Source organism: Lycorma delicatula, chromosome 10 (genome assembly GCF_047948215.1).
Source record: "Lycorma delicatula isolate Av1 chromosome 10, ASM4794821v1, whole genome shotgun sequence".
Lineage (NCBI taxonomy): Eukaryota > Metazoa > Arthropoda > Insecta > Hemiptera > Fulgoridae > Lycorma > Lycorma delicatula.
The window spans coordinates 50,720,621-50,745,483 of record NC_134464.1 but is presented as its reverse complement, the minus strand read 5'-3'; the positions used below and the strand labels follow the sequence as shown (position 1 = coordinate 50,745,483).

The 24,863-nt window shown below is 30.4% G+C and overlaps 1 protein-coding gene across 1 annotated transcript in view; it reads right to left on the bottom strand.

Annotated features, from left to right (window-relative positions):
- The window catches only part of LOC142330863 (uncharacterized), a 478,952-nt gene that overhangs the window by 20,251 nt on the left and 433,838 nt on the right, over positions 1-24,863 (bottom strand). The window contains exon 3 of the mRNA XM_075376328.1: positions 16,898-20,314. Within this exon, the coding sequence (XP_075232443.1) occupies positions 16,898-19,741 (2,844 nt within the window). The 5' untranslated portion in view covers positions 19,742-20,314. The remainder of the gene's footprint in view (positions 1-16,897; positions 20,315-24,863) is intronic.

The window sequence follows — 24,863 nt, the reverse complement described above, 5'->3', positions numbered from 1 at the left end:
ATGTTACCCAATTTTTACCGTTGTTCTGAAAAAACTCGTTGTTCTATGGTAAAAGACATTCTGTTCGTAACACGACCGGAAACGGCACAAAAGTTTACCCACCTCAAGGAGAATCGACTCACACTGCCGTATCTATACCGGTTGAGTAGCGCTATCAACTTCGTGTCACAAAACAAAATTTCCCTTTCTTAGAAAAAAATTACCAGACATTAGCAACTGGGTAACAGGACTAAAAAATCATCCTGTATACGGATTTGAATACTAGATCGTGGATATCTGTGTTCTTTGGTGGTTAGGTATCAATTAACCACACATCTCAGGAATGGCGAACCTGAGAGTGTACAAGACCACAACATTTCACATATCATCCTCTGAAGGTGGTTCCGGAGGCTAAACAGAAAGAAAGGATAGGGACTGTAATTGGATCGGGTTGACTTAGTGAGTGCGCCAATGCATTCTCCAATTCCACAGCCCATTTAGTAAGTAATATATTTTTATTATTTTAAACCCCTTATTTCGGCTTTTTATTTTATTTAATAACTTTTTAGATGATTATAAAATAACTATAATAAAAAAAAATAATAATAAAAAACCATCCTTTTTTAGCTACTTTGCAATTTTACCAATCCTATGTAGGCGTAAAACATATAAAAACAAATTTAATACGCCATATATACACTTAGTAATTCTTTATCTTCATTTCGCCAAATTTAGAAATTATTATTTCATTTTCAAATTATCGGTCATTTTCTATGCATAAATACAATACAACACTCTTTCAGTCAGGGATGGGTAATTAAAAAAAAAAGTAATATAATGTAAAGATACATAAAAAAAACTTGTAAATTAATCTATAATGAGTAATGATTTATTCAAGCTATCGGTTATATACAAGAGAGACTAAGTTTATTTTATGAAAAATAAAAGGAATTTTTCTGTGATTCACAAATTTGTAAATCATAAATTCCTAAAAATAATGAGTCTGAGTCTAACATTCCACTGATTGGTGGAGCCATAAAAAATCGCTGGTTTATCTATGCTAAAGAAAGAATGGCAAGCGATTGGCATTATGTTGGAATGAATCTATGTTGAACCGGATGTTAGAGAAAGTGGTTAATAAGAAATGTAATTAAATATTAATCATACCTAAATAAAGAACTGAATTGTTATTTGAAAACGAAAATGAGGAGATGAAAAAACAATGTAAAAATGACGTAATATAAACTAGATAAAACAACATTATAGATAGTTTTCTCATAAGATAATGCGCTAGCTAAATAGTTTTCTGTGAGTTACTAAATATCGACAGCTTGTCATCTATTTTTTTTTAAAAAGAAACTCATCCGAAAAAAATTTTTACTTCATTAGTATCTTATTCAACTACTCAAAACGAACGTATTAATTTTTTAAAAACAATCACTACCGATTAAAATATCTCTTACGTGTAAAATAACCATAAATAATGGTTCTAAAAGGAAGAAATTTGGCAAAAAAATGGAAAGCAAATATTAGGGTACTAATATCAGGCTCTTCCCGTCTGTGGAGGTCTACCCCCTAGACCTCCATTGTGTCCATTATTATTATTATGCTTGTGAGAATAATACTACCAATTAAAGACTGTGCAATTTATAAAGGCTATCAATGTATTGTAATTTCTTCAGAGCAACAGTTTAGCGTGCACAGGATTAGAAACTTTCTTAAGTACTGTATGTGGGTTTTAGAATAGATGGCCCTCATCTTAAAAATAGTACATGCAGCTGGCCAACCGTCCTTCGATAGGGTAAAAAAGTATTTTGTAAGGCGTTGCCCATACGCACGAGTATATAACATATATCAGAATATATTAAAAAAAATCGTTTTTATACTTCAATTAAAATTAAAGTCAACATAAGGTCAATTTATCAATTTTTTTTAAAGCAAGTTGTTAAGATTCAAATTCTTGGGCAAACTTATAACGTGATTTTTAATACAGTTTGTACGGGTATTTTACTTTGTATATGCTTTTCTTTAGTTCAATTTCGTTCCAAGGTTACCACCTGCTGAACTGTATTTAATGCGCAGAAGGTGGAGAGTAGTAGTACACATACACAGTAGGTATTTGGAATGAACATCGATGTAGTAGATCAACCAATGTAACGCTTCGAACACCCTTGTACGAAATATCGAAAACTCCCGTAAATATTTAAACATCGTACTAAAAAAAAAAATAATAAAAAAATGTTTAAAAACATGCCTTTAAACATTTTTTCTTTCAACAAAATAATATGTATAAAATTGTCTATTTTCGCAAGACCACAATGAAAAGCATGAGGCGCAACTCCAGTTCTTTTTTCTTTGTCTTTGTCTTCAGTCATTTGCCTGGTTTGGTGCAACTCTCCAAGATTCCCTATCTAGTGCTAGTCGTTTCATTTCAGTATACCCTCTACATCCTACATCCCTAACAATTTGTTTTACATATTCCAAACGTGGCCTGCCTACACAATTTTTCCCTTCTACCCGTCCTTCCAATATTAAAGCGACTATTCCAGGATGCCTTAGTATGTGGCCTATAAGTCTGTCTCTTCTTTTAACTATATTTTTCCAAATGCTACTTTCTTCATCTATTTGCCGCAATACCTCTTCATTTGTCACTTTATCCACCCATCTGATTTTTAACATTCTCCTATAGCACCACATTTCAAAAGCTTCTAATCTTTTCTTCTCAGATACTCCGATTGTCCAAGTTTCACTACCATATAAAGCGACACTCCAAACATATACTTTCAAAAATCTTTTCCTGACATTTAAATTAATTTTTGATGTAAACAAATTATATTTCTTACTGAAGGCTCGTTTAGCTTGTGCTATTCGGCATTTTATATCGCTCCTGCTTCGTCCATCTTTAGTAATTCTACTTCCCAAATAAAAAAATTCTTCTTCCTCCATAATTTCTTCTCCTCCTATTTTCACATTCAGTGGTCCATCTTTGTTATTTCTACTACATTTCATTACTTTTGTTTTGTTCTTGTTTATTTTCATGCGATAGTTCTTGCGTAGGACTTCATCTATGCCGTTCATTGTTTCTTCTAAATCCTTTTTACTCTCGACTAGAATTACTATATCATCAGCAAATCGTAGCATCTTTATCTTTTCACCTTGTACTGTTACTCCGAATTTAAATTATTCTTTAACATCATTAACTGCTAGTTCCATGTAAAGATTAAAAAGTAACGGAGATAGGGAACATCCTTGTCGGACTCCCTTTCTTATTACGGCTTCTTTTTTATGTTCTTCAACTGTTACTGTTGCTGTTTGGTTCCTGTACATGTTAGCAATTGTTCTTCTATCTCTGTATTTGAACCCTAATTTTTTTAAAATGCTGAACATTTTATTCCAGTATACGTTATCGAATGCCTTTTCTAGGTGTATAAACGCCAAGTATGTTGGTTTGTTTTTCTTTAATCTTCCTTCTACTATTAATCTGAGGCCTAAAATTGCTTCCCTTGTCCCTATACGTTTCCTGAAACCAAATTGGTCTTCTCCTAACACTTCCTCCACTCTCCTCTCAATTCTTCTGTATAGAATTAAGATTTTTGATGCATGACTAGTTAAACTAATTGTTCTGTATTCTTCACATTTATCTGCCCCTGCTTTCTTTGTTATCATTTCTATAACACTTTTTTTGAAGTCTGACGGAAATTCCCCTTTTTCATAAATATTACACACCAGTTTGTATAATCTATCAATCGCTTCCTCACCTGCACTGCGCAGTAATTCTACATTTATTCCGTCGATTCCAGGAGCCTTTCTGCCGTTTAAATCTTTTAATGCTCTCTTAAATTCAGATCTCAGTATTGTTTCTCCCATTTCATCCTCTTCAACTTCCTCTTCTTCCTCTATAACACCATTTTCTAATTCATTTCCTCCGTATAACTCTTCAATATATTCCACCCATCTATCGACTTTACCTTTCGTATTATATATTGGTGTACCATCTTTGTTTAACACATTATTAGATTTTAATTTATGTACCCAAAAATTTTCCTTAACTTTCCTATATGCTCCGTCTATTTTACCAATGTTCATTTCTCTTTCCACTTCTGAACACTTTTCTTTAATCCACTCTTCTTTCGCCAGTTTGCACTTCCTGTTTATAGCATTTCTTAATTGCCGATAGTTCCTTTTACTTTCTTCATCACTAGCATTCTTATATTTTCTACGTTCATCCATCAGCTGCAATATATCAGTTCTATTTTCAAAAAAAAAAATAAAAAAATGGATTACGTAGTAAACATAAATAGAAGATAATTTTGTGTTTAACAAAATAATATGTATAAAAGTGTCTTATTTTCGCAAGACCATAATGAAAAGAATGGGGCGCGACCTCAGTTCTACGCGTATTTTGTACCTTTAGTTCAACCAAAGAGATTTACTAGCTATCATTTTCATTTTGCATCAAAACCTTTGACATATTTAAAAAATTTATGTAGATATTGAACATAAAAACGCGCCCCATGCTTTTCACTGTGGTCTTGCGAAAATAGAACTTTATAAATATTATTTTGTTGAAAACAAAAATGTTTAAAAGCATGTTTTTAAACATTTTTTTACAATTTTGTATTATTACAATTTTTTGTAATTATTGTATTATTGTATTTTTTTGTTTTTTTTATTATCCCCAAAAGACAAACATAATTTTGGATAAATCTTTCATATAAAGAAGTATAAATCGTTCGAACGAAGAATCCGTTCGTACATACTGCACATGTGTACTACACCGTGGAACGCAACCGTTAACCGTAGTACAAAAGTGAGTTAAAGAAAAGCATGTAATAAAGAGTATAAAATAAAAAAAAAAGTTTAAAAATATGCTTTTAAAAAAACTAAAAAAAAATGGGTTACCCAGTAAATATAAATAGAAAATAATTTTGTTTTCAACAAAATAGTATGTATAAAGAAAGTTGTCTATTTTCGCAACACCACAATGAAAAACGCAGAATGCGCTTTCATATTCAATATATAATTTATTCTTTAAATAAGATAAAGGTTTTGATGCAAAATGGATAAGATACCTTCAATATGCAATAGTAAATCTCTTTGAACGAAGTAAAGGTGCAAAATATAACCGAGGTCGCGCCCCATGCTTTTCATTGTGGTCTTGCGAAAATAAAACACTTTTATACATATTATTTTGTTAAACATAAAATTATCTTCTATTTATGTTTACTACGTAATCCATTTTTTTTTTAAGCATATTTAATTTTTTTTTATTCCAAATTAATTTTCAACGGTAAAAATAGTATAAATTAAAAGAGTTTGCAAATGAAAAAAAATATCAATTATATATATACGGCAGCCAAATCGTTTAACTGTGATAAATTTAATTGCACAAATAAATTTTTAACAGAAGAATTCTAATAACTTTTAACATGATTATAATCATGTGCTCTGAGTTTCGAGTAAACTTATAAAATAAAAGTTATAAATAAAATGTTTTATGGTATTACATATTGAGCTAGAAATGTCAGAAATAAGTTATAAATAATTTAACTTTATAAACCTAGTAAAGATGTTTTTCATTAACATGAAACTTGGTCGTTCATCAGTTCAGTAAGTTATGATTTAATCTGTTTTCGCAGTAGTATTATTATTGTATAAGTAATTTATTAGAGCAAGTAATTCCAGATAAATAAATAACTGGAAATAAATTTTTTAAATGTCGACTCCGATATTATATAGTTTTTCTTTAATTTCAATCTTATTTTACGTAAAATTTTAACAATATTATTTTATTTTTTCATAAATTATATTTTTCATAAAAATAACAACGTGAAATATTGCTGTAAACACATTACGCATGACTCATTTAATTTTGTAAAGAAAATAATTCTACATATCGGAATACTCATCATATATAAGAAACATTGATGAATAGATTCATGAATAGATCCCAATATTAATACTGAACTAAAAAATTAAATGACTCGTATACTATTAACTGACAGTCAAGATTCTTAATAATTTTAATGAAATTCTTCACTGCACTTTTTCTACCCCGTTCTTAATTGAAATTAAATATATACTATAATAATTGTTAAAAGCCTTTAAGAAAAAAAAAACTTGTATTTTTAAAATTAATCTCTTCTGCGTCTTCAGTAAAATTCAACCAGATTGTAATTGTTGGACCCAAATTAATGGATAAATATCTTCTTTTTTTTACATGAAGTACGATTTGAAAAACTGGCCTGAGATTGTATTTTAGTAGTTTTCGAGAAATCTCAGGTAAAATACAAAAGGCTGGGGTCTAAAAATAAACTATTTTATGTTTGAAGTAAAATAACATTGATAAATGGGTAAAAAAAATTTTTAACAAAATTTGTAGAGAATTTGATTCAGCGTAAAATGGTAAAAATAAAATTCACGGAAACTACCAATAAAAACTTAAGAAATTCGTAGTTTATTAAAAAACAGAAGGTATCAAAATGTGGTCGATTTTAATTAAGTACTACACTGTATATATACACAGAATGTTAAATTAAGAGGCCCCCATCACACTTAATTTTTGTCAATAAATAATAATTTTTTAGCACACTTACATAATAATTTACAGAAGGTATTAAAAATCATGTTCATCCACTTCTATGCATGTGTCAAAATATTTGATCATGTTCCTGGCTACTCTCACTACAGAGTTACTACTGTAGTTGTACCGTGTCTATTTCCTGGACGGCATTGTATTGCTTGTCTTCAATTCCTGGTGGATTTCTTCTATAAAAAATTTCTTTTAATTAACTCCACAGAAAGAAGTTTGGACTTGTCAAATCAGGGAATCTTGGTGGCCACAATTCTTTAGAAATGATTCTTCCACCGAAAATATCCCTATAGCATCTCAATAGTAGAGTGAGCTGTACGGCAAGTGATGCTGTCCTGTTGCAATCAGGCAATGAATTGTTGGATAGTTACTTGGTAGACGGCAACATTCACAGTTTTATTTAAAAAATGTGTCCTATTATTTGTCGCCTTGAAACCGAACACTATATACCTATTTTTTGTGGATGTAGGGAAGATTCAAAGAAAATAAGCGAGTTTTCAATAGCCCAGTTCTGACTATTAACATACTACCAAGGTCAAAAAACGCTTTATCTGTGAAAAAAACTTGATCTAAAATGCCAATGTTGTCTCTAAAGAAGTTATTGAACCATTGACAGGAATGAACCCTTTCAACATAATCTCCAATAGTTAAATCATGGAAAACTTGCATTCGATACGGATAACATTTCAGCATTTTCCTCAATGCAGTGTGAGCTGAACCTAGTGAAATGTTCTTTTCGCGGCTGTCTCTGCAAAGATTTATGAGGAAATCTTGTAACAGCCGCTTTAATATCCTGTACCATCTGCGTAGAATTGTCAGTTAAAACTGACCTGTGTCGGGCACGTTACCGGTCTAACACCGAACCTGTTTCAGGAAATTTGTTAACTAACTTTTGATTAACATTTTTCACTGGTGCTTCCTTTTCAAATTTCTCCGTGAACTTAGTCGACACACAACAAGAAACTTTGTCTCCAAAAAAGTTACCATCAAGAGTACTCCTTCTTTAGCAGTTAACCGCATTTTAACAAACAACAACACATGATTACACAACGCTGTTCAAAAGCCAATGCATAGATGGCAATACTCAAATGTGCAGGTAATAAACCCTCCTCCCCACTCCAGCACCAGTCGTACCAACATCTTCCATATTAATTTACCCATATCACACCAATTATTCACTTTAAGAAAAATATATATTTATTATAAATTACTGAGTAATGGGGGCCTCTTTTAAGCAGAACACTCTGAAAATACAGGTCAGCATATATACTTTGAATCCATGTACAATAAGATATACTCGTAATACTAAATAATAGTTAACTAATTCTTTATAAAGAAATTACAGTAATTTATTTGTTCAACACAGCAACAGCATATTACAATTAGTTAACGTTAAATTAACCTTGTAGCATACGAGGTCTGTAAATAAAATAATGAGACTAATTTTTTTTTTCTTTTGGCAGCCAAAGTAACAATACTGTAAAGTTACTAGTAAACATATGGTTATACGAACAGCTGATTTATATTAGGTATTAATATTTTTAGTCTATTGTTACCATGTGAAACGTAAACAAACTTTAAGAGAAACGATTTTTTGTTGTGCGTTACAAAAATGTGTAATACAAATTATCAAGTTTTGTGTTAAACTCGATGAGAATGCTACTGATACTTTTGCAAAATTGAAAAGAGCGTTTGGAGATATCGCTCTGTCACGAGCCCAGTTTTAGATGGTTTAAAACATTTTCAGATGGCCGAAAATCAGTTGAGGACGATCCACGCTCTGGAAGACCGTTAACGTCAAAAAGTGACGACAATGTTAAGGAATCAAAGACCTGATACGTTACGACCGGCGATTAACTATCAGAATGATTGCAGATTGTATCGTTCAATTGAATTTGAACGATACCACAATCCATCAAATTTTGACAAAGGAATTGAAAAAAGTTTGTGCAAAATATGTCCCAAAAAACCTCACTGTTGAATAGGAAAACAGGGTGGAAGCGTGCAGCGATCTTCTAGGGCGAATTAAAACTTATCCTGATAATCTAAAAAATCTTATTACTGGTGATGAATCTTGGATATTTGAGTACAACCCAGAAACAAAACGCCAGAGCAAGGAGTGGCATACTTCAAACTCACTACGTCCCAAAAATGAGCAAATCAAAACCATGCTAATTTGTTTCTTCGATAGTAATAGCATTGTCCATAATGAGTTTTAGGTTACAGGACTGACTGTATATGAATATGTTTACCAAAAATTCTTGAAAGACTGCAGAAAAGAGTTGCCCGCGTGAAACCAGCCGTCAAAGAGAACTGGATGCTGCATCATAACAATGCAAGTTGTCACACAGCATTCTCAGTTAATGAGTTTTGTCTAAAAAAAACATTCCTGTAGTTCCTCAACCATCTTATTCACCTGACTTGAGTCCCTGTGATATTTTCCTGTTCCCAACTTTAAAAAAAACACCTTAAAGGACACCATTTTGGAACAGTAGAAAACATTTTAAAAAATGTAACCGAACATCTGAAGGATATTCCGATTTCTGAGTTCCAACACTGCTGTGAAGAGTGGGGAAACCGTTTGAAGCGTTGCGTGGCTTCCCAAGGGAACTATTTTGAAGGTGATAGAGTCAATGTATAATTGGATTGTAAATAAAAAGTTTTTCTGAACCTGTCTCATTACTTTATATACAGTCCTCGTATGAAAAGTGCCAAGACTGTTTTCGAGCCTTGTATCCTTCTGGATGAAAGGTAGAGAAGCTACCACTTTATCAGAGAGGTCAGATAATAATAATAAAATAAAATTAGATAACTAAAATCAATAAAATATTAAAAAAAAGAATTACGCAGTATTTTATTTTATTGTTTATATTTTAAAAACAAGCGCGTGCATAAATAGATCCATCAACGAACAATATAAACCGTGAAATCATTATTAATGTTTTAAAAAAGATTTTAAAATAAACAATACTAGTTAGTACCATGGTAAAGCTTCATATTAAAAACGATATTACGTTCTTCAATAACAAGAGGAAATAAATTTATAAAGACAACCTTGAAAGAAATATACATTAATAAATAAACAATAAAATATAAATTAATCCATAATAATTCAACAAAGTACTGTAAAAGAAATAATTTAAAAAAATTCCTTATTTATAATTAGTTAGGTTATACAAAAAAAAATCAGGAAATTAAACAAATTATAAGAAAATAATTACAAGGGAAAACTACTGAATAAAATAAAAAAACCGTAAAAAATTTTTATAACTTAATAAAAGTATACAAATTTATTATTTAATCATGAACTGCAATTTATTTCCTTAATTTTCTAATAAAATTTACTTTCAATAACGTACAAAATACTTTCAACAATATTTCAATATTATTAACGTTCGACAATTTTAATCATATTAAAAAAAAAATTAACAATTATTTTACAGCATTTCGATTGGAATACCAATTATGTTTGTCATTTTTCACACATTAAAATATATCATTCAAAGTTTTGTGAATCCTATGATAAATTAATTATTAAGGAAAACGAAGTTTAATTCGTTTAAAAAGTTGGATAATTTCTGTAAACGATGCAGTGTTCTTATCTTAGTAATGTTCTTAATAATTATGAGAAAGTTTTATAATGTAAAATATTTTGAAAATATTTTAATTAAGAATTAAGAACTTATCAAAAAATTAAAAGCAAAATCTGACAACAAAGTTATATTTTAATACTTTCCTGGCATTGATTATTTATTCTTAATAGAAAAATAATGATACATGAAAAAGCTTTCTTTTTTAAGTTAAGGTAATCTGTGAAAAAGTTTATAGTAAAATTATGGTTTTTTTTTTCTCTTCAGTCATTTGACTGGTTTGATGCATTTATCCAAGATTCCCTATCAAGTACCAATCGTTCATTTCGGTATACCCCTATATCCTACATTCCTAATAATTTGTTTTATATATTCCAAACGTTTCCTGCCTGCACAATTTTTCCCATCTACCTGTCCCTCCAATATCAAAGCGACTATTCCAGGGTACCTTAAGACGTAACCTAAAAGTCTGTCTCTTCTTTTAGCTATTATTGCCAAATGCTTCTTTCTTCATCGATTTGCCCCAACAGCTCTTCATTTGTCACTTTATCTAAACATCTGATTTTTAACATTCTGTAGCACCACGTTTCAAAAGCTTCCAATCTTTTCTTCTCAGGTATTTCTGTCGTCCAAGTTTCACTTTCATATAAAGCTACGCTCCAAATATATACGTTAAAAAATGCTTTCTGATGTATAAATTAATTTTTGATGTAATAAAATTATATTTCTGACTGAAAGCTCGTTTCGTTCGGCATTTTATACCGCTTCTGTTTCGTCACCTTTAGTAATTCTACTTCCCAAACAAAATGTTTCTAACTGCATAGTCTTTTCACGTCCTATTTTTATATTCAGTGGTCCATCTACTTTGTTTCTACTACGTTTCATTACTTTCGTTTTGTTCTTGTTTATTTTTATGCTGCAGTTCCTGTGTAGAACTTCATCCATGCCATTCGATGTTTCTTCTAAAGATCTTTTTTCTCAGATAGAATTACTATATTATCATGAATATATGATAATATACCACCTTTATCTTTTCACCTTGAACTGTTATTCCGGATGTAAGTTGTTCTTTAACATCATTAACTGCTTGTTCTATGTAAAGATTAAAAAGTAACGAAGATAGGAAATATCCTTGTCGGAATTCCCTTTTTTATTACGGCTTCTTTCTTATGTTTTTCGATTTTTACTGTTAGCAATTGTTTTACTATCTCTAAACTTGAATTCTAAATTTTTAGATTTCTGAACATTTTATTCCAGTCTTCGTTATCAAATGCCTTTCCTAAGTCTATAAATTCCATGTATCTTGGTTTGTTTTTCTTTAATCTTTCTTCTACTATTAATCTGAACGCAACACTTTTTTTGTTTTTTGTGGACCCTCGATCATGTAACGTTGAAAAATGCAAAAAAACCATACCCCATTTTTTGACTGATTACCATACTTTCCTTCTGGCAGCATAGCTCTAGAAATATGATGCCAAGAAAGTATCTTTTAAAAGAAATAAATACTTTAATAATTGTGATGGAAAAATTGTTTATTACATTTTTGAGTCGACAACAAATGAGCTCTGTTAAAGATGATAGTTGGCAATAACAACGTACTCTATTTAACCAATTAAGAAAATGTTGTTTAAACAGGCTAAGTATTAGTAAATTAATTTCAACATTAATTTTTCAATTAATAATTACAACGTCCTTGATCACACGTGAACTTCTGTTATACAAAGACAGAATGTTAAAATAGTAATTTAACAGTTTGTTATCTATACCCAAGAATTAATAGAGTAGATGTGGGCAAGCAGATTTAAGTTTGGTGGTACTGTTCTGGACTATTCCCAAGACAGAAATATTCAAAGCATTTCATACATATATAAGTTAGTTACGTTACGCTACAGATGTTTTTGGCACTTTACGGAAACAATCACTGGTAGGGGCAAAACTTTTAATTAGTTAGAAATTAATTTCATTTTACATAAATAAATATTAAAGTAAATAGATATACTGCACAATGTGATACAGAAAAAATTCTAAATAATTAAAACTCCGTAAGAAAGCCGGTGACCGGAATAGAATAAAAATTTTAAAAAATCTGATGTGGGGACCACATAGGCTACAAGGAAAAAACTTCCTTGTAGGCCTATTAAATTACATATACACATTTAAAAAAAAATGAAAAGTACATAAAATTTTATTTCATTAATAACTTTTTTTATTGTTATTATTGAATAATTATTTACCATAATTTTTTTTTACAGAGGTTAATAATTATTAATAAATCAATATATTTAAATTACAAAAAAAAAGTTAAAAAAAAGGAGATGAAGTCTGATTCGAACCGATATGCCTTTCCCTTGTAAGATCAAAATATTTCATTAATTAAAATTTAATTTGGCTATAACTCTGGAACCAATGAAAATAAGTACCACTTACGATACATCGTTGAAAAGCTCTCAATGAGGACTTATTACGGCAGTTAAGAAAAAGTTCAAAATCCAAATTGTTTTGATTTTGGGCTTTTCTAACACTTTTGGTCAAGCAGATTGCAATCAAAAGGGAGGTGCACAACTAGATGTTACAACAGCCCTAAATTCAAAATTTCAACATCCTACAGATCGTATTTGAGTTATATGAGATACCTACGTACGTATAGACGTCACGCCGAAACTAGTTAAAATGGATTCAGGGATGGTCAAAATGAATATTTCCGTTGAAATCCGAAATTTTCGTAATCACAATACTTCCTTTACTTCACACAAGGAAGTAAAAAAATCTAAATTAAAAATATAAAAAAATCAGCAGCAGCTTTTTAAAATTTCTTCAACGTATTTTGTCTAACACTTCTTTAAAATTTAAAGGGAAATACATCTTTAAAAAAACAATTTAATTCATTAATGTAACGGCGTTTTTTTTTTAACTTATTTTTCTAGGATTTAAATCTAGAATTACCATTTAATATTTTATTATACTTTTTTATTTTTTTTTCCGATTTGACCTCCTAAGAATCATGAATACAATGACTTCTTTCTTTTCCAAAATTCTCTCATTCTTTCCTTTCTTGAGTCCATCCATCTATTGTGTTTTCAAAGGTAAGCTTACTGGCAATGACGATTTCAAAGAAAATGTGCTTAAGTTTGCACATGAAATTTCTTTGCAGCAAGCATAAATAAGCAGATTCAGAGAAGTATAATTATATTGTTGGAAATTATGTTGAAAAGTGAAAAAAATTTTACTATGATTAAACAAACTGTTTTAGCTACAAAGCAATCTAAGTCTTTAATTATTGAATAACCCTGGAATTTGTGTTTCATTTTTATATTTGTGAACAAGGTCTAATAAAATAAAAGAAAAAGTTTTATATAAATATTTATTTACATACTTTTCTGTTATAAAATAATTTAACTTCTGTTATGTTATTTATTAGTACGAAAAATAACAAGATGTTAAAATTTTGAACTCATGTTTCTAACTCAACTCAGTAAAAATAAATTATGCGGCCGGTTAAACCGAGATCGGTTAAAAGGGGCTCATTGTTTTTTGTTCTGTTTTAACTTATGTACTTGGATTTGGATTAACAGAGTTTTTTCTTAAGCACATCTAAAAATAGTTTAAATAATCAGATTTTCAAACGAAATTAAGTTCCTTTTCATATTCAAGGATAATGGAAAATAAGCATTATTAATTCATGATATATTGTTAGAAACTTTCTAATTAATACTGTACGGACCATACCATCAAACAACCCTTTTATCTAACTTAAAATCCCATCTAAATTCCATTTTGATGAGATTCAGGGAAAACAGTATTGTACAAGTAAGTTGCTATTACGACCGTCTCCCGCATTAATTTGTTGAAAATAAAATATCTACCTCAGTTACAATCATCAACAGTTAATAATTAATATTTCTTAAACTAAACAGATAATTTTACAATATTATTACTAACGTATACAGAGTGATTCACGAAGGATATAACAGACTTTCAGGACATATTCTTCTACTCATGAAAATGAAGAAAGTTCATTACATTCGCTGCATTAGCGAAAGATTTCACCCGATTAAGCCGAATTGTATTTCTTTTAACGGAAATTAAGGGTGTAAATTAATTGGTTTTTTTATGAAATATGACCTGGAAATTTAAAAAAATATAGGTCTCAAAACAGTATTTTTAATAATTTTTGTGAAATATGGAGTAAAAGATAAGAGATTGGGAGTTGAAAAACATACTATTTTATGTTTCACGTAAAATATCTGTGTTAAATTGGTTACGCATAAGAGTTTTAAAAATAACTTGTAGAGAATTGATTCTGAGTAAAATAATGGCCAAACATAAAATACTATTTCAAAAATTAGAATTTTGACGTTAAATTATTACATCACTTTTTATTTATTTAAAATAAAATTACAAGGTAATTTGATTTTATTTTATTTAAGTCAGTCTAATAGATATATTTTTAAAAAGTAATAAATAAAATTCATAGAAAAGAAGTGTTTACGAACCATATTATGTTGTAATTAATTAGAACAAAATGAGAGTCATGAGGAGTCAGGGGTGTAAAAGTGATAACTTAGTTCATTTAATCATTCACGCCTGACTCCCTTTCGTATCCTAAATCCGTAACAGTTATAGACGAAGGTAAATAAATTACAGTGTTTCCTACTTGTGACAACGCTAGTGTTTTTTTTTCTTTCTGCTTGATGAATTAATTCGCCACAGAAGCTTTTTGAAGCCGCCTGAACGTGGGAATATGCAATGGAATTTTGTAACGGGATCAATCCCGGGACCTCCAGATGAAAGGTCGAGACGCTACTACTCCACCACGGAGATCGTTACATTTAAACAATTTTTTTTTGTCTTCAATCATTTGAGTGATTTGATGCTGCTCTACAAGATTCCCTATCTAGTGTCATTTCAGTATACTCCCTACATCCTACATCGCTAACAATTTGTTTTACATATTCCAAACGTTGCCTGCCTGCACAATTTTTCCTTCTACCTGTCCCTCTAATATTAAAGCGACTATTCAAGGATGCTTTAATATGTGGCCTATAAGTCTATCTCTTCTTTTAACTATATTTTTCAAAATGCTTCTTTCTTCATCGATCTGCCGCAACATCTCTTTTAATTTGTCACTTTACCCACCCATCTGATTTTTAACATTCTCCTGTAGCCCACGTTTCAAAAGCTTCTAATTTTTTTTGTTAAGGTACAAGTTTCACTTCGTCCAAGTTTCACTTCCATATAAAGCTACGCTCCAAACATATACTTTCAAAAATCTTATCCTGACGTTTAAATTAATTTTTGATGTAAACAAATTATATTTTTTTGACTGAAGGCTCGTTTCGCCTGTGCTATTCGGCATTTTATATCGCTCCTGGTCTGTCCATCTTTAATAATAATTCTACTTCCCAAATAACAGAATTCTTGTACCTCCATTCTCTTCCTACTTTTACATTCAGTGGTCCATCTTCGTTATTTCTACTATATTTCATTATTTCGTTTTGTTCTTGTTAAACAGTTTAAAAGATATTTATTTTATATTATTATTAATGAAAATAATAAAATAATTTATTTATATGAATTATACAACTGATAATCTCATTGAGAATGATGAATTCATTACTTTTTTTTTTTTTTTTTTGTCTTCAGTCATTTGACTGGTTTGATGCAGCTCTCCAAGATTCCCTATCTAGTGCTAGTCGTCTCATTTCAGTATATCCTCTACATCCTACATCCCCAACAATTTGTTTTATATACTCCAAACGTGGCCTGCCTACACAATTTTTCTCTTCTACCTGTCCTTCCAATATTAAAGCGACTATTCCAGGATGCCTCAGTATGTGGCCTATAAGTCTGTCTCTTCTTTTAACTATATTTTTCCAAATGCTTCTTTCTTCATCTATTTGCCGCAATACCTCTTCATTTGTCACTTTATCCACCCATCTGATTTTTAACATTCTCCTATAGCACCACATTTCAAAAGCTTCTAATCTTTTCTTCTCAGATACTCCAATTGTCCAAGTTTCATTCCATATAAAGCGACACTCCAAACAGACACTTTCAAAAATCTTTTCCTGACATTTAAATTAATTTTTGATGTAAACAAATTATATTTCTTACTGAAGGCTCGTTTAGCTTGTGCTATTCGGCATTTTATATCGCTCCTGCTTCGTCCATCTTTAGTAATTTTACTTCCCAAATAACAAAATTCTTCTACCTCCATAATCTTTTCTCCTCCTATTTTCACATTCAGCGGTCCATCTTTGTTATTTCTACTACATTTCATTACTTTTGTTTTGTTCTTGTTTATTTTCGTTACTATACACTAATTCATTACTATACACTACATATTATTATGCTTAATAGGGGGTGGATCAGATCAACCATCAATACACATCTTTTTAAACTATTTTTTATTTTTCTTGATTTGAAATGTTATAAAATATGGTAAAATTTAATTTTTCGTAAAGATGTTCTTGAAATTTTAACACATTTAATACTTAAAGATTATGTAAATCGGTACGGGAAATGTTTTAGAGAAATAAATTATGAAGTACAGATTCTTATAATGAACTAAGAAAGAGCAACAGAAGAAAAAAAAATGGTTACACTCTGAGAAAATGAAGGAAATATGGAAAAGAAGTAAAACAACAAAAGAAGTGATGTGATCCTAATAGACCGCTTCTAAAAAAAAACTATAAAATAGTAATAAAAATATTAATTTAATTTAATGTTTACTTACATGATCCGCGTGTAAAACAGTTTCTGTGGCAACAGCAGTGGCCTCAGTCTGCGTATGACTTGTAGATGAAATTCTATACTGCATGCCGGCAATGCTACAAAAACCTTCATGGTGTGTGGATCGAGTCGTACTATTAACATAAACACCGGTTATAGTCACATCAGTATCTTGATTAACAATTACAGCGACTTTCTGTTTGCTACCACCACCACGAATTAAAACATCTTCTTCACAACTACTGTCTTCAACTTCCATATCAGGACTAGAATCGGAAGACGTTTTCGATTTACGTTTTCTTTCCGGTTTACCTCTAGAACTGCTATCTTCTTCCGAATCATCTTTTCTGGTCCCGGATGAAGAACTGGATCTTTTTTCTAACGAATAACTAGCGGCCAGTATAGCGGAAGCGTTTAAACTAGCCATTCTTTTCCGAACAACCATATCTTTTAGGTCCATCATTAACTCATTTCTTTTTCTACGTTTTTTAACTTTACGCCCAGTACTTTCTCCGTTTTTCTCAGCCGGTCCTGTTTTCTTTTTTGCCGCTTCCTGTCTCTCTTCTTCTTCGGATGTATTATCTGAGGAAGATACTCTTTGTTTTTGTTTTACTGACGGTTGTAATTGTAGTTTTTTAATTTCCGAAGAATCACTACTATCTTCTGATGAACTGAAAGTAGTCGTAGTCGACGATGCGTTCAAAATATCGTAATGTCTTCCAACACTACGTAAACCAGGTGCTGAACGAAGTGTTCGAGTCGAAACAAAAGGTTCAGGTTCGGGTTCAACTTTTTCAGGTTTAGGTTTCGGTTCTGATTTTTTACTTGTCGTTTGCTTCGGTGTAGAAGGTCTATCTGCGACTTCTAATATAACATTTCTACTCTCGTTTTCATATAAACAATGAACTTTAGCTAAAGCATTTAACGAAGCGACTCGATGTCTTTTAGGACCGCTCCAAAATCCAAACAATTTCATTCTTCGGGCTCTTTTTTCACTATCGCTTCCATTATCCTTTCTCGGTTTCTTATTACTACTTACTTTAGAATCATCATCTGATTTGATCGGTTTCTTTACACTTTCAGGTTTGTTTTTAACAGTTTTATTATCGTCAGGCTTTTTGCCTTTAACACCGACTTTTACAGTACATTTTGGTTTCGATGCAGGCTCTTTTTTGGTTTTCTTTTCGACTAGCTTCTTTGGTAGTTCGGCATTCTTTAACGGTTTTGAATTCTTCTTATCGCTTCCACTACTAACATCTTTCGATATATCTTTCTTAACGTTCGAAGATTTCGTTTTGTCATCACCGCTATCTTCCATGTGTTCAAAAGATGATGATGATAATTCGCTTATAACTTCTTTTTTAATCTTTATATCAGATTCTTCTGTTTTCATAGTATCTTCGTTAATAACAATATTACTCTCAGCGATTCCAGCTTTGCTGTCGATCTCTGAAGTCGGTTCTATTTTACATATTTGTTGCTTTTTTAATACTTGCAATGGAATTTCGTCCGAGGTCGACGAATCACTGCTGTGATCCATAGCAACATCTTGTTTTTCACTATTACTTTCTGACATTTTTTCACAACTATCTACAGATTTAGCAGATTTTTTTTGTTTTATAAGCGTTCCAGGTTTAGGTTTAGACGCTTTTGTTATTGTTTGTATATCTGTCTTTTTGGCTAAACCTTTTTTAATTCCCGGTTTTACATCTGATATCTTTCCATCAGTATTGCACTTAAGTGTCGCTTTAGAATCACCTACGCTTTTTAATTTTTTTGCTATTTTGCTAACTACTCTTTTCTTTGTTTCCTTTTTAGCGGTAACTAAATCTGAGGCACTATCTTTAATTTCTCCATTTTGAATATCATTTTTTAATTTTTTTGTTAGGTCTTCTTGATTTTTACAAGTTTGTTTCTTTTTTGCACCGGGCTTTTTATCGGATAAATTCGATTTTGGTGTTACATTTTTAACTGTACTTCCTGAAATTTTAGTTTCAAGATTATGTAACGGTGATAATTCTCTACTAATAATACTAGGAGATTTCGGTGCCAAATCGCTTTTTTCAATTATTTTTGGTTTACGGCCGGGTGATCCCTTTTTTGCAGTTTGTACAATATCCTCATTTACATCAACGGATAAAGTTTCTAAACTGCCGACACGTTTTGGTGTAATTTCTTTTTTAATAATTTTACGAACTTGTTTTACAGCCACCATTTTATTAACGGTTTTGGTTTTCCTTTTACCTATTTTACCAGAAGCTACACCAATTTTTTTAACAGGAAGCGCGTTCTGTTTTTTCAATAACTTTGGTTTTTTTCCGGTTGTAACCGTAACGTCGGTCGGTTCCGGTTCAGTTATCACGACTGTGACAGGGCTATGAGGTGTATCGTTAGGAAGAAATATTTTTTTTGGCTGCTTCTTAGATACTTTATCCAATTTCTTCTTTTCACTTTTTACCTTCTTCGTTTTATTTTCTATTTTCTTAGCTTTTAATTTAGTTAACTTGGAAGAACCAACATCTTTCTTAGGTTTCATTTGTCGACTTTTTAATTCAATCGGATCACCACTAATTTTACGAGCGCCGGCTAATTTTTTGACCGGTAATGTTTTTAATGACACCGATTTCTTTTTTACTTTAGGATCGACTGCACCACCGGATTTTCCTCTCTGTACCTCAACAACCACGACAGCTAGAGGTAAGGAGGCCGTTGCTACACCACTGGATTTCTTTTTCTTATCAGAATCACCCTCGGATAAAGCTCTTTTCACAGTAGGTTTACTGTGAACGGTTGAACTCCTTGAGGCTCGTTTAGACCCGACTACATGACCAGAAACCTCTTTCCGCATTGCTATTACCGGAAGAAAAACGTTAATAGCATTAAACGTAACACTATATAAACCACTAAATAATATCAATCACACTCGATTATAGAATTCTTTTAAAAATAAAAATACAAACTCAAAAAATAAATAATAAAATTAAAAAAAAAATTGTATAAATAAATAAAATTATAGATAAATAAAACTTTACACGCGATAAAAAACGTAACTATAGAAAAAACAATCGTAAAAATACGCGTATATGTTTACATAAGTGCCGTTGTATTGCGTAAAAACACGGAAATTTGTTTATTTTCATTTTCCAGACTAAACATAGTTTAACGACAGACACGGTCACTGTAATGATATCACTATTATGTTCTCACAAGCTTTATCGAATGTTACCGAACTCACGATATTTTGTCGAACGTTAACACGAAATACGTCATAAACGTACACTATCAAGGTTACCGTCATTCACTAAAAAAAATAAATAAATAAAAAAAATTAAAAAAAAAATTCACTAAACGGAACTGTCTTCACAGATAATACTGGTCGATTTTTGAGGCCATCCGTACTTTGACACGACATACAGAGTACCTGAAATCAAAAAAAAAAAAAAAAAAAATTAATACATTAGAGCAATTAAGAAATTTATAAATAATTATAATACATAGAGTATTTTAATTCTTTTTCTGTTAACTGCTGTAGTAGTATCGACTAAAATAGTTAAAATCTGCTGAATTCCTTGCTCAAGATACTGTTTTTTATCTAGTACCCAAAAAGAAAACTCTCGTAAGAGATTACGAAAATTATTTTTTACAAAAGTTTTATAAGTTTTTATTTGCTTTCAATATTATATTTTTAAATCTTTAACCAAAATATTTTATGAAAAAAATGTCGGGATATCAATAAGTGTGTGGTAACAACGAGTGAAAAGTATGTCACGAGTATTACAGTGTGGATAGTGGGTGAATACAAGAAGTTGTTCGGTAAGTTTTTGGGAAACGGTAGTGAAAGTGACAGTATTCTATTCATTCTTAAAGCGTAGCGTAGTTCTATTGTAAAAAGTAATAATATTACAACAATTTTTAAAAACTTGTTTTATATTTTTTAGTCGTACTTTAATCAAATTATTATTATACATTGCATGAGTTTAATTAGTAGGTTAATTTGGATTTCAAAAAATAACATCATACATTGAAATTTCTAATAAATTTATAAAATATCAAACTAACTTTCAATCAAACACTTACTATACAAAGTAATGAAGTAGTGAAGTTTTTATTTCATTTATTAACTACCACAGTCTTCGACAAACGTCTTTATAAATTTATAAAAGATATCTCATTCGATCCATTTCTGATAATGGATCATTATTGATACATAATTAATTACATTACTAATTTCTACCCTTAATTTATCCCCGTACGGAGAGATGTTTGCAAAAGTTAAGGTTGAATATTGTATTGTTACCCGACTTTAGAAACTGTGCAAAATTTCATCAAAAGGCAATCTCAGGAAGTATGTTAAATTAAGGATACAAGATTGAGGACAAACATGAAATAAAACAGTCAGTTAAAGAAAAGCAAGTAAAAATAATAATATTTGTAAATACCGAATTGTATGAACTTTAGACTTTTCTAGTCTTATCTTGTTGTTAATGCAATATTAGTTTCTATCGGCCATTATAACGATTTTAGTAAATTGGACTGTATTTTGGTATTTATTAATTTAACTGTCAGTAAATAAATGTTGTTTTTTTATTTGGATTACTATTTTGTATGTTATACACGTATTGTCACTATTATTATTATTTTATTTTATATCTTTTTAAAGCAATAGATTGCATTTATAAGAAATTTTTACGTTTGTTAGTTTCTCAATATCCTTGTCGAACCGCGAACACGCGACAATATAGTAAAATATGTACTGTGGTCCATAAAATATAAAATTATTTTACGAGATATTATATGCTAGCGATCATACTAATGTGATTTTTTTTCAAATATTTAATTACAAATTCAATTCACGAGTATAGTAAAAATGGTTGTTTTTCATTGATGTTATGGGGTTTTGTCTCCTGTGCATTTATAAATTTCATTACATAAATATATATACATAGATTTGCGTTCAATGTTTTAGGAAACGTTTTTTAAGATTTAATTGTAAAAAAAAAAAATGTGTATTTTAATGTATAGCTACATGATCTAGATCCCAAAACTCCGTGGTGATCTGGTTATATGAATTCTGTTCACAATCTGTGCTAATCTAACCAGTAACTGCTCACCTTTTTTTTTACGTGTTAACAACAATTCAACAGGTTCCACTGCAAAATGTCCAATTGAAAGGTCCAATTAAAATTAAAGTTTCAGTACCATATTTTGAAAGAGAAGCATTAGATACTTAATGATTTTGAAAAGTTTCCATTCATTGTTATTCACAATGACTACAACTAATTTTTTTTCTCTTAGTACGTTATTTTAGTGTTTAGAATTTATAATATTTTTTAGGTTAGTTACTGGTTCTCACCAGTATATTTTCAATAAAAAATTCTACTGAATATAAAATCTCAGTTCAGTAATTTATCTGATTGTATATAATAGAATATTAAGAAGATAGAAGCCGAGTTATTTGATGAATTAATTCTGATAAATACATGATAACAATTTAACCAGTAACGTAACGGTATAATCTGAATTTTAAAAAATCTGATGTGGACACCACATGACTTCCTTGTACACCTATTAAATTACATTTATATATTTTTATTACATTTTTTTTAGTTCTTATTGAATTATTAATTATTGTAAAACTTTTTTTACAATCAGGGGTTAATAATAATTAATACATAAATATATTTAAATTAACAAAAAAAAAAAAGAAATGAAGTCGCATTCGAACCGATATGCCTTCCCCTTGTAAGATCCAAATATTTCATTAATTAAATTTTTATTGGGCTCTAATTCTGAACCAAGGAAAATAAGTACAACTTAAGATATATATTAAAAATCTCGGGCAATTAAGAAAAAGTCAAAAATCGAATTTTTTTTTTATTTGGGTTGATCGCAATTAAAAGGGGAGGTGCACAATTAGATATTACAACAGTCCTAAATCCAAAATTTCAACAATCTACAGCTAATCGTTTTTGAGTTATGCAAGATGCAAAAGTACGTAGAGACGTCACTCCGAAACTAGTAAAAACAGATTCAGGAAGGATCAAAATGGATATTTCCATTGAAATCTGAACCTTTTCGCGATTACAATACTTCCTTGTACGTAAAAAGACATTTGAATCATACACATGACTTCTTCATAATATTTCATTAATGCTATCCACCAATTAACATTAATTTAATATCTCTAGGGAAAATATTAAAGAGTTAAGAAAATAACAGTAATTAATACAGATGTATTCAAAATCAAGTAAACTGAAATATTAAATACTAAAAAAAACCACTAATAAAACTAATGAAATTTTAAAAGCGATGCACTTCGCTTAGATATAATTATGATGAAATATTAAAAATTTACCTTTTCATTACAAAGATAAATTATAGCTATGAAATTGTTGCATTAGACAAAACAGTATTGTGAATTCAGAACACAGCAAGTTCAGTAATTCCATTAATCATATTTACTTTCAACCTTACAGGTCATACAACACATATTTAACCAATGAACACCTAAAACTACAGCATTCCTGTACAAAATGGAACTTAAACAAATACTTGTGGCTTAAGCGAACATGCAAATCACTTTTATGTACTTCCAGCTATATTTATGAAACAAAATTAACTACGATAGAAGTTAAGTAAGTTAATATTATAGAATATAAAATGAACAGTAAACTAATTTGTAATATACAAACAGGGCAATTAAAGAATAAAATGTCTAATTATTAGGACACATAATCTTAAAAATCACAAAAGCATTGACAGTTACGAACTTATTTACCAATCCGGAAGATTGATTATTTCAGGCCCTACCGAATCATTTATACTTTATGCCTAACGACTCCCCGGTACTAGCCCCATCTCATCATTCTGATTAAGTTGTAATTAACAACACAATCTGGATTAATGATACATAGATGTTACAAGCTGTATGTATACTAACTGTACGAATAAGGATTCAGCAAGACTCCTTAGAAATTGATTTTAATAACTTTTTGTTCTTATTTTAAATTGCTTTTTTTGTGATATCCCTCACCACTTAACGAATTTAAAAAAAATAAATTAATATGATCAATGCTTCATATATAGAAATATTTAAGCCAAATTTGAAGAAAATTTGCCAAATTCGAGATTTTAGTGAGAAATTTGGTCAATCCTGAGATATAAGGTCAGAAGCAGTGCAATATACTTACATACATAAATATGTTTTTTTTTGGTCTAGATCATTCGTTCTCAAAGTGGGCTATAACATCCCCTTGTGAGTGCTGGAGGCCTTCAGGGGGGCCGGTAGAAGGCGCACAGAAGATTGGGAGGGTTCAGGCGGTCTACGAAGGTGATGGCTGATTAAAAAAAAGGCAAAAATGATGTTTTCTTGATATTTCAAACTAAAATTAAATGCCTACTACACTAGTACAAAAAATTAAAGGAACACCTATACAGGTTTATCATAAAATAATGGTACGGTTTTGAACATGGTTTAAATTAAAACTGAATTACTTACAGTTTATGTTTTTCATTTTTCAAATTTCTCGTCTCAAACATTTTTTTTACATAATTAATAAATTTCAATATGTGCGCCCTTAGTCTCTCGACAAATGTCCAAACGATTCTCAACTTCTTTCCAAACATTAGTAAACATTTCTTCGTAAATGGTTGTCATTGCTTCATTAATCCTGTTTTGTAAGTGATTTAGGTCGCGAATTTTTTGTGTATAAACAACTCTTTTGATGTACCCCCACAAGAAAAAATCGCAAGGTGTCGGGTCTGGACTCCTTGGAGGCCAAGTATGGGTCCTTGCTGGCCTATCCATCGATCTCCAAATTTTTCGTTCAAAGCGTCCGTGACCGATGCATTGAAGTGCGGGGTAGCACCATTTTGTTGGAAATGAAATTGATGAATGTTTTCGAGTTCATTCGGCTGAGGAAAGCAATAATAGGTTAACATGTCAAGATACACGACTCCATTAATTGTTT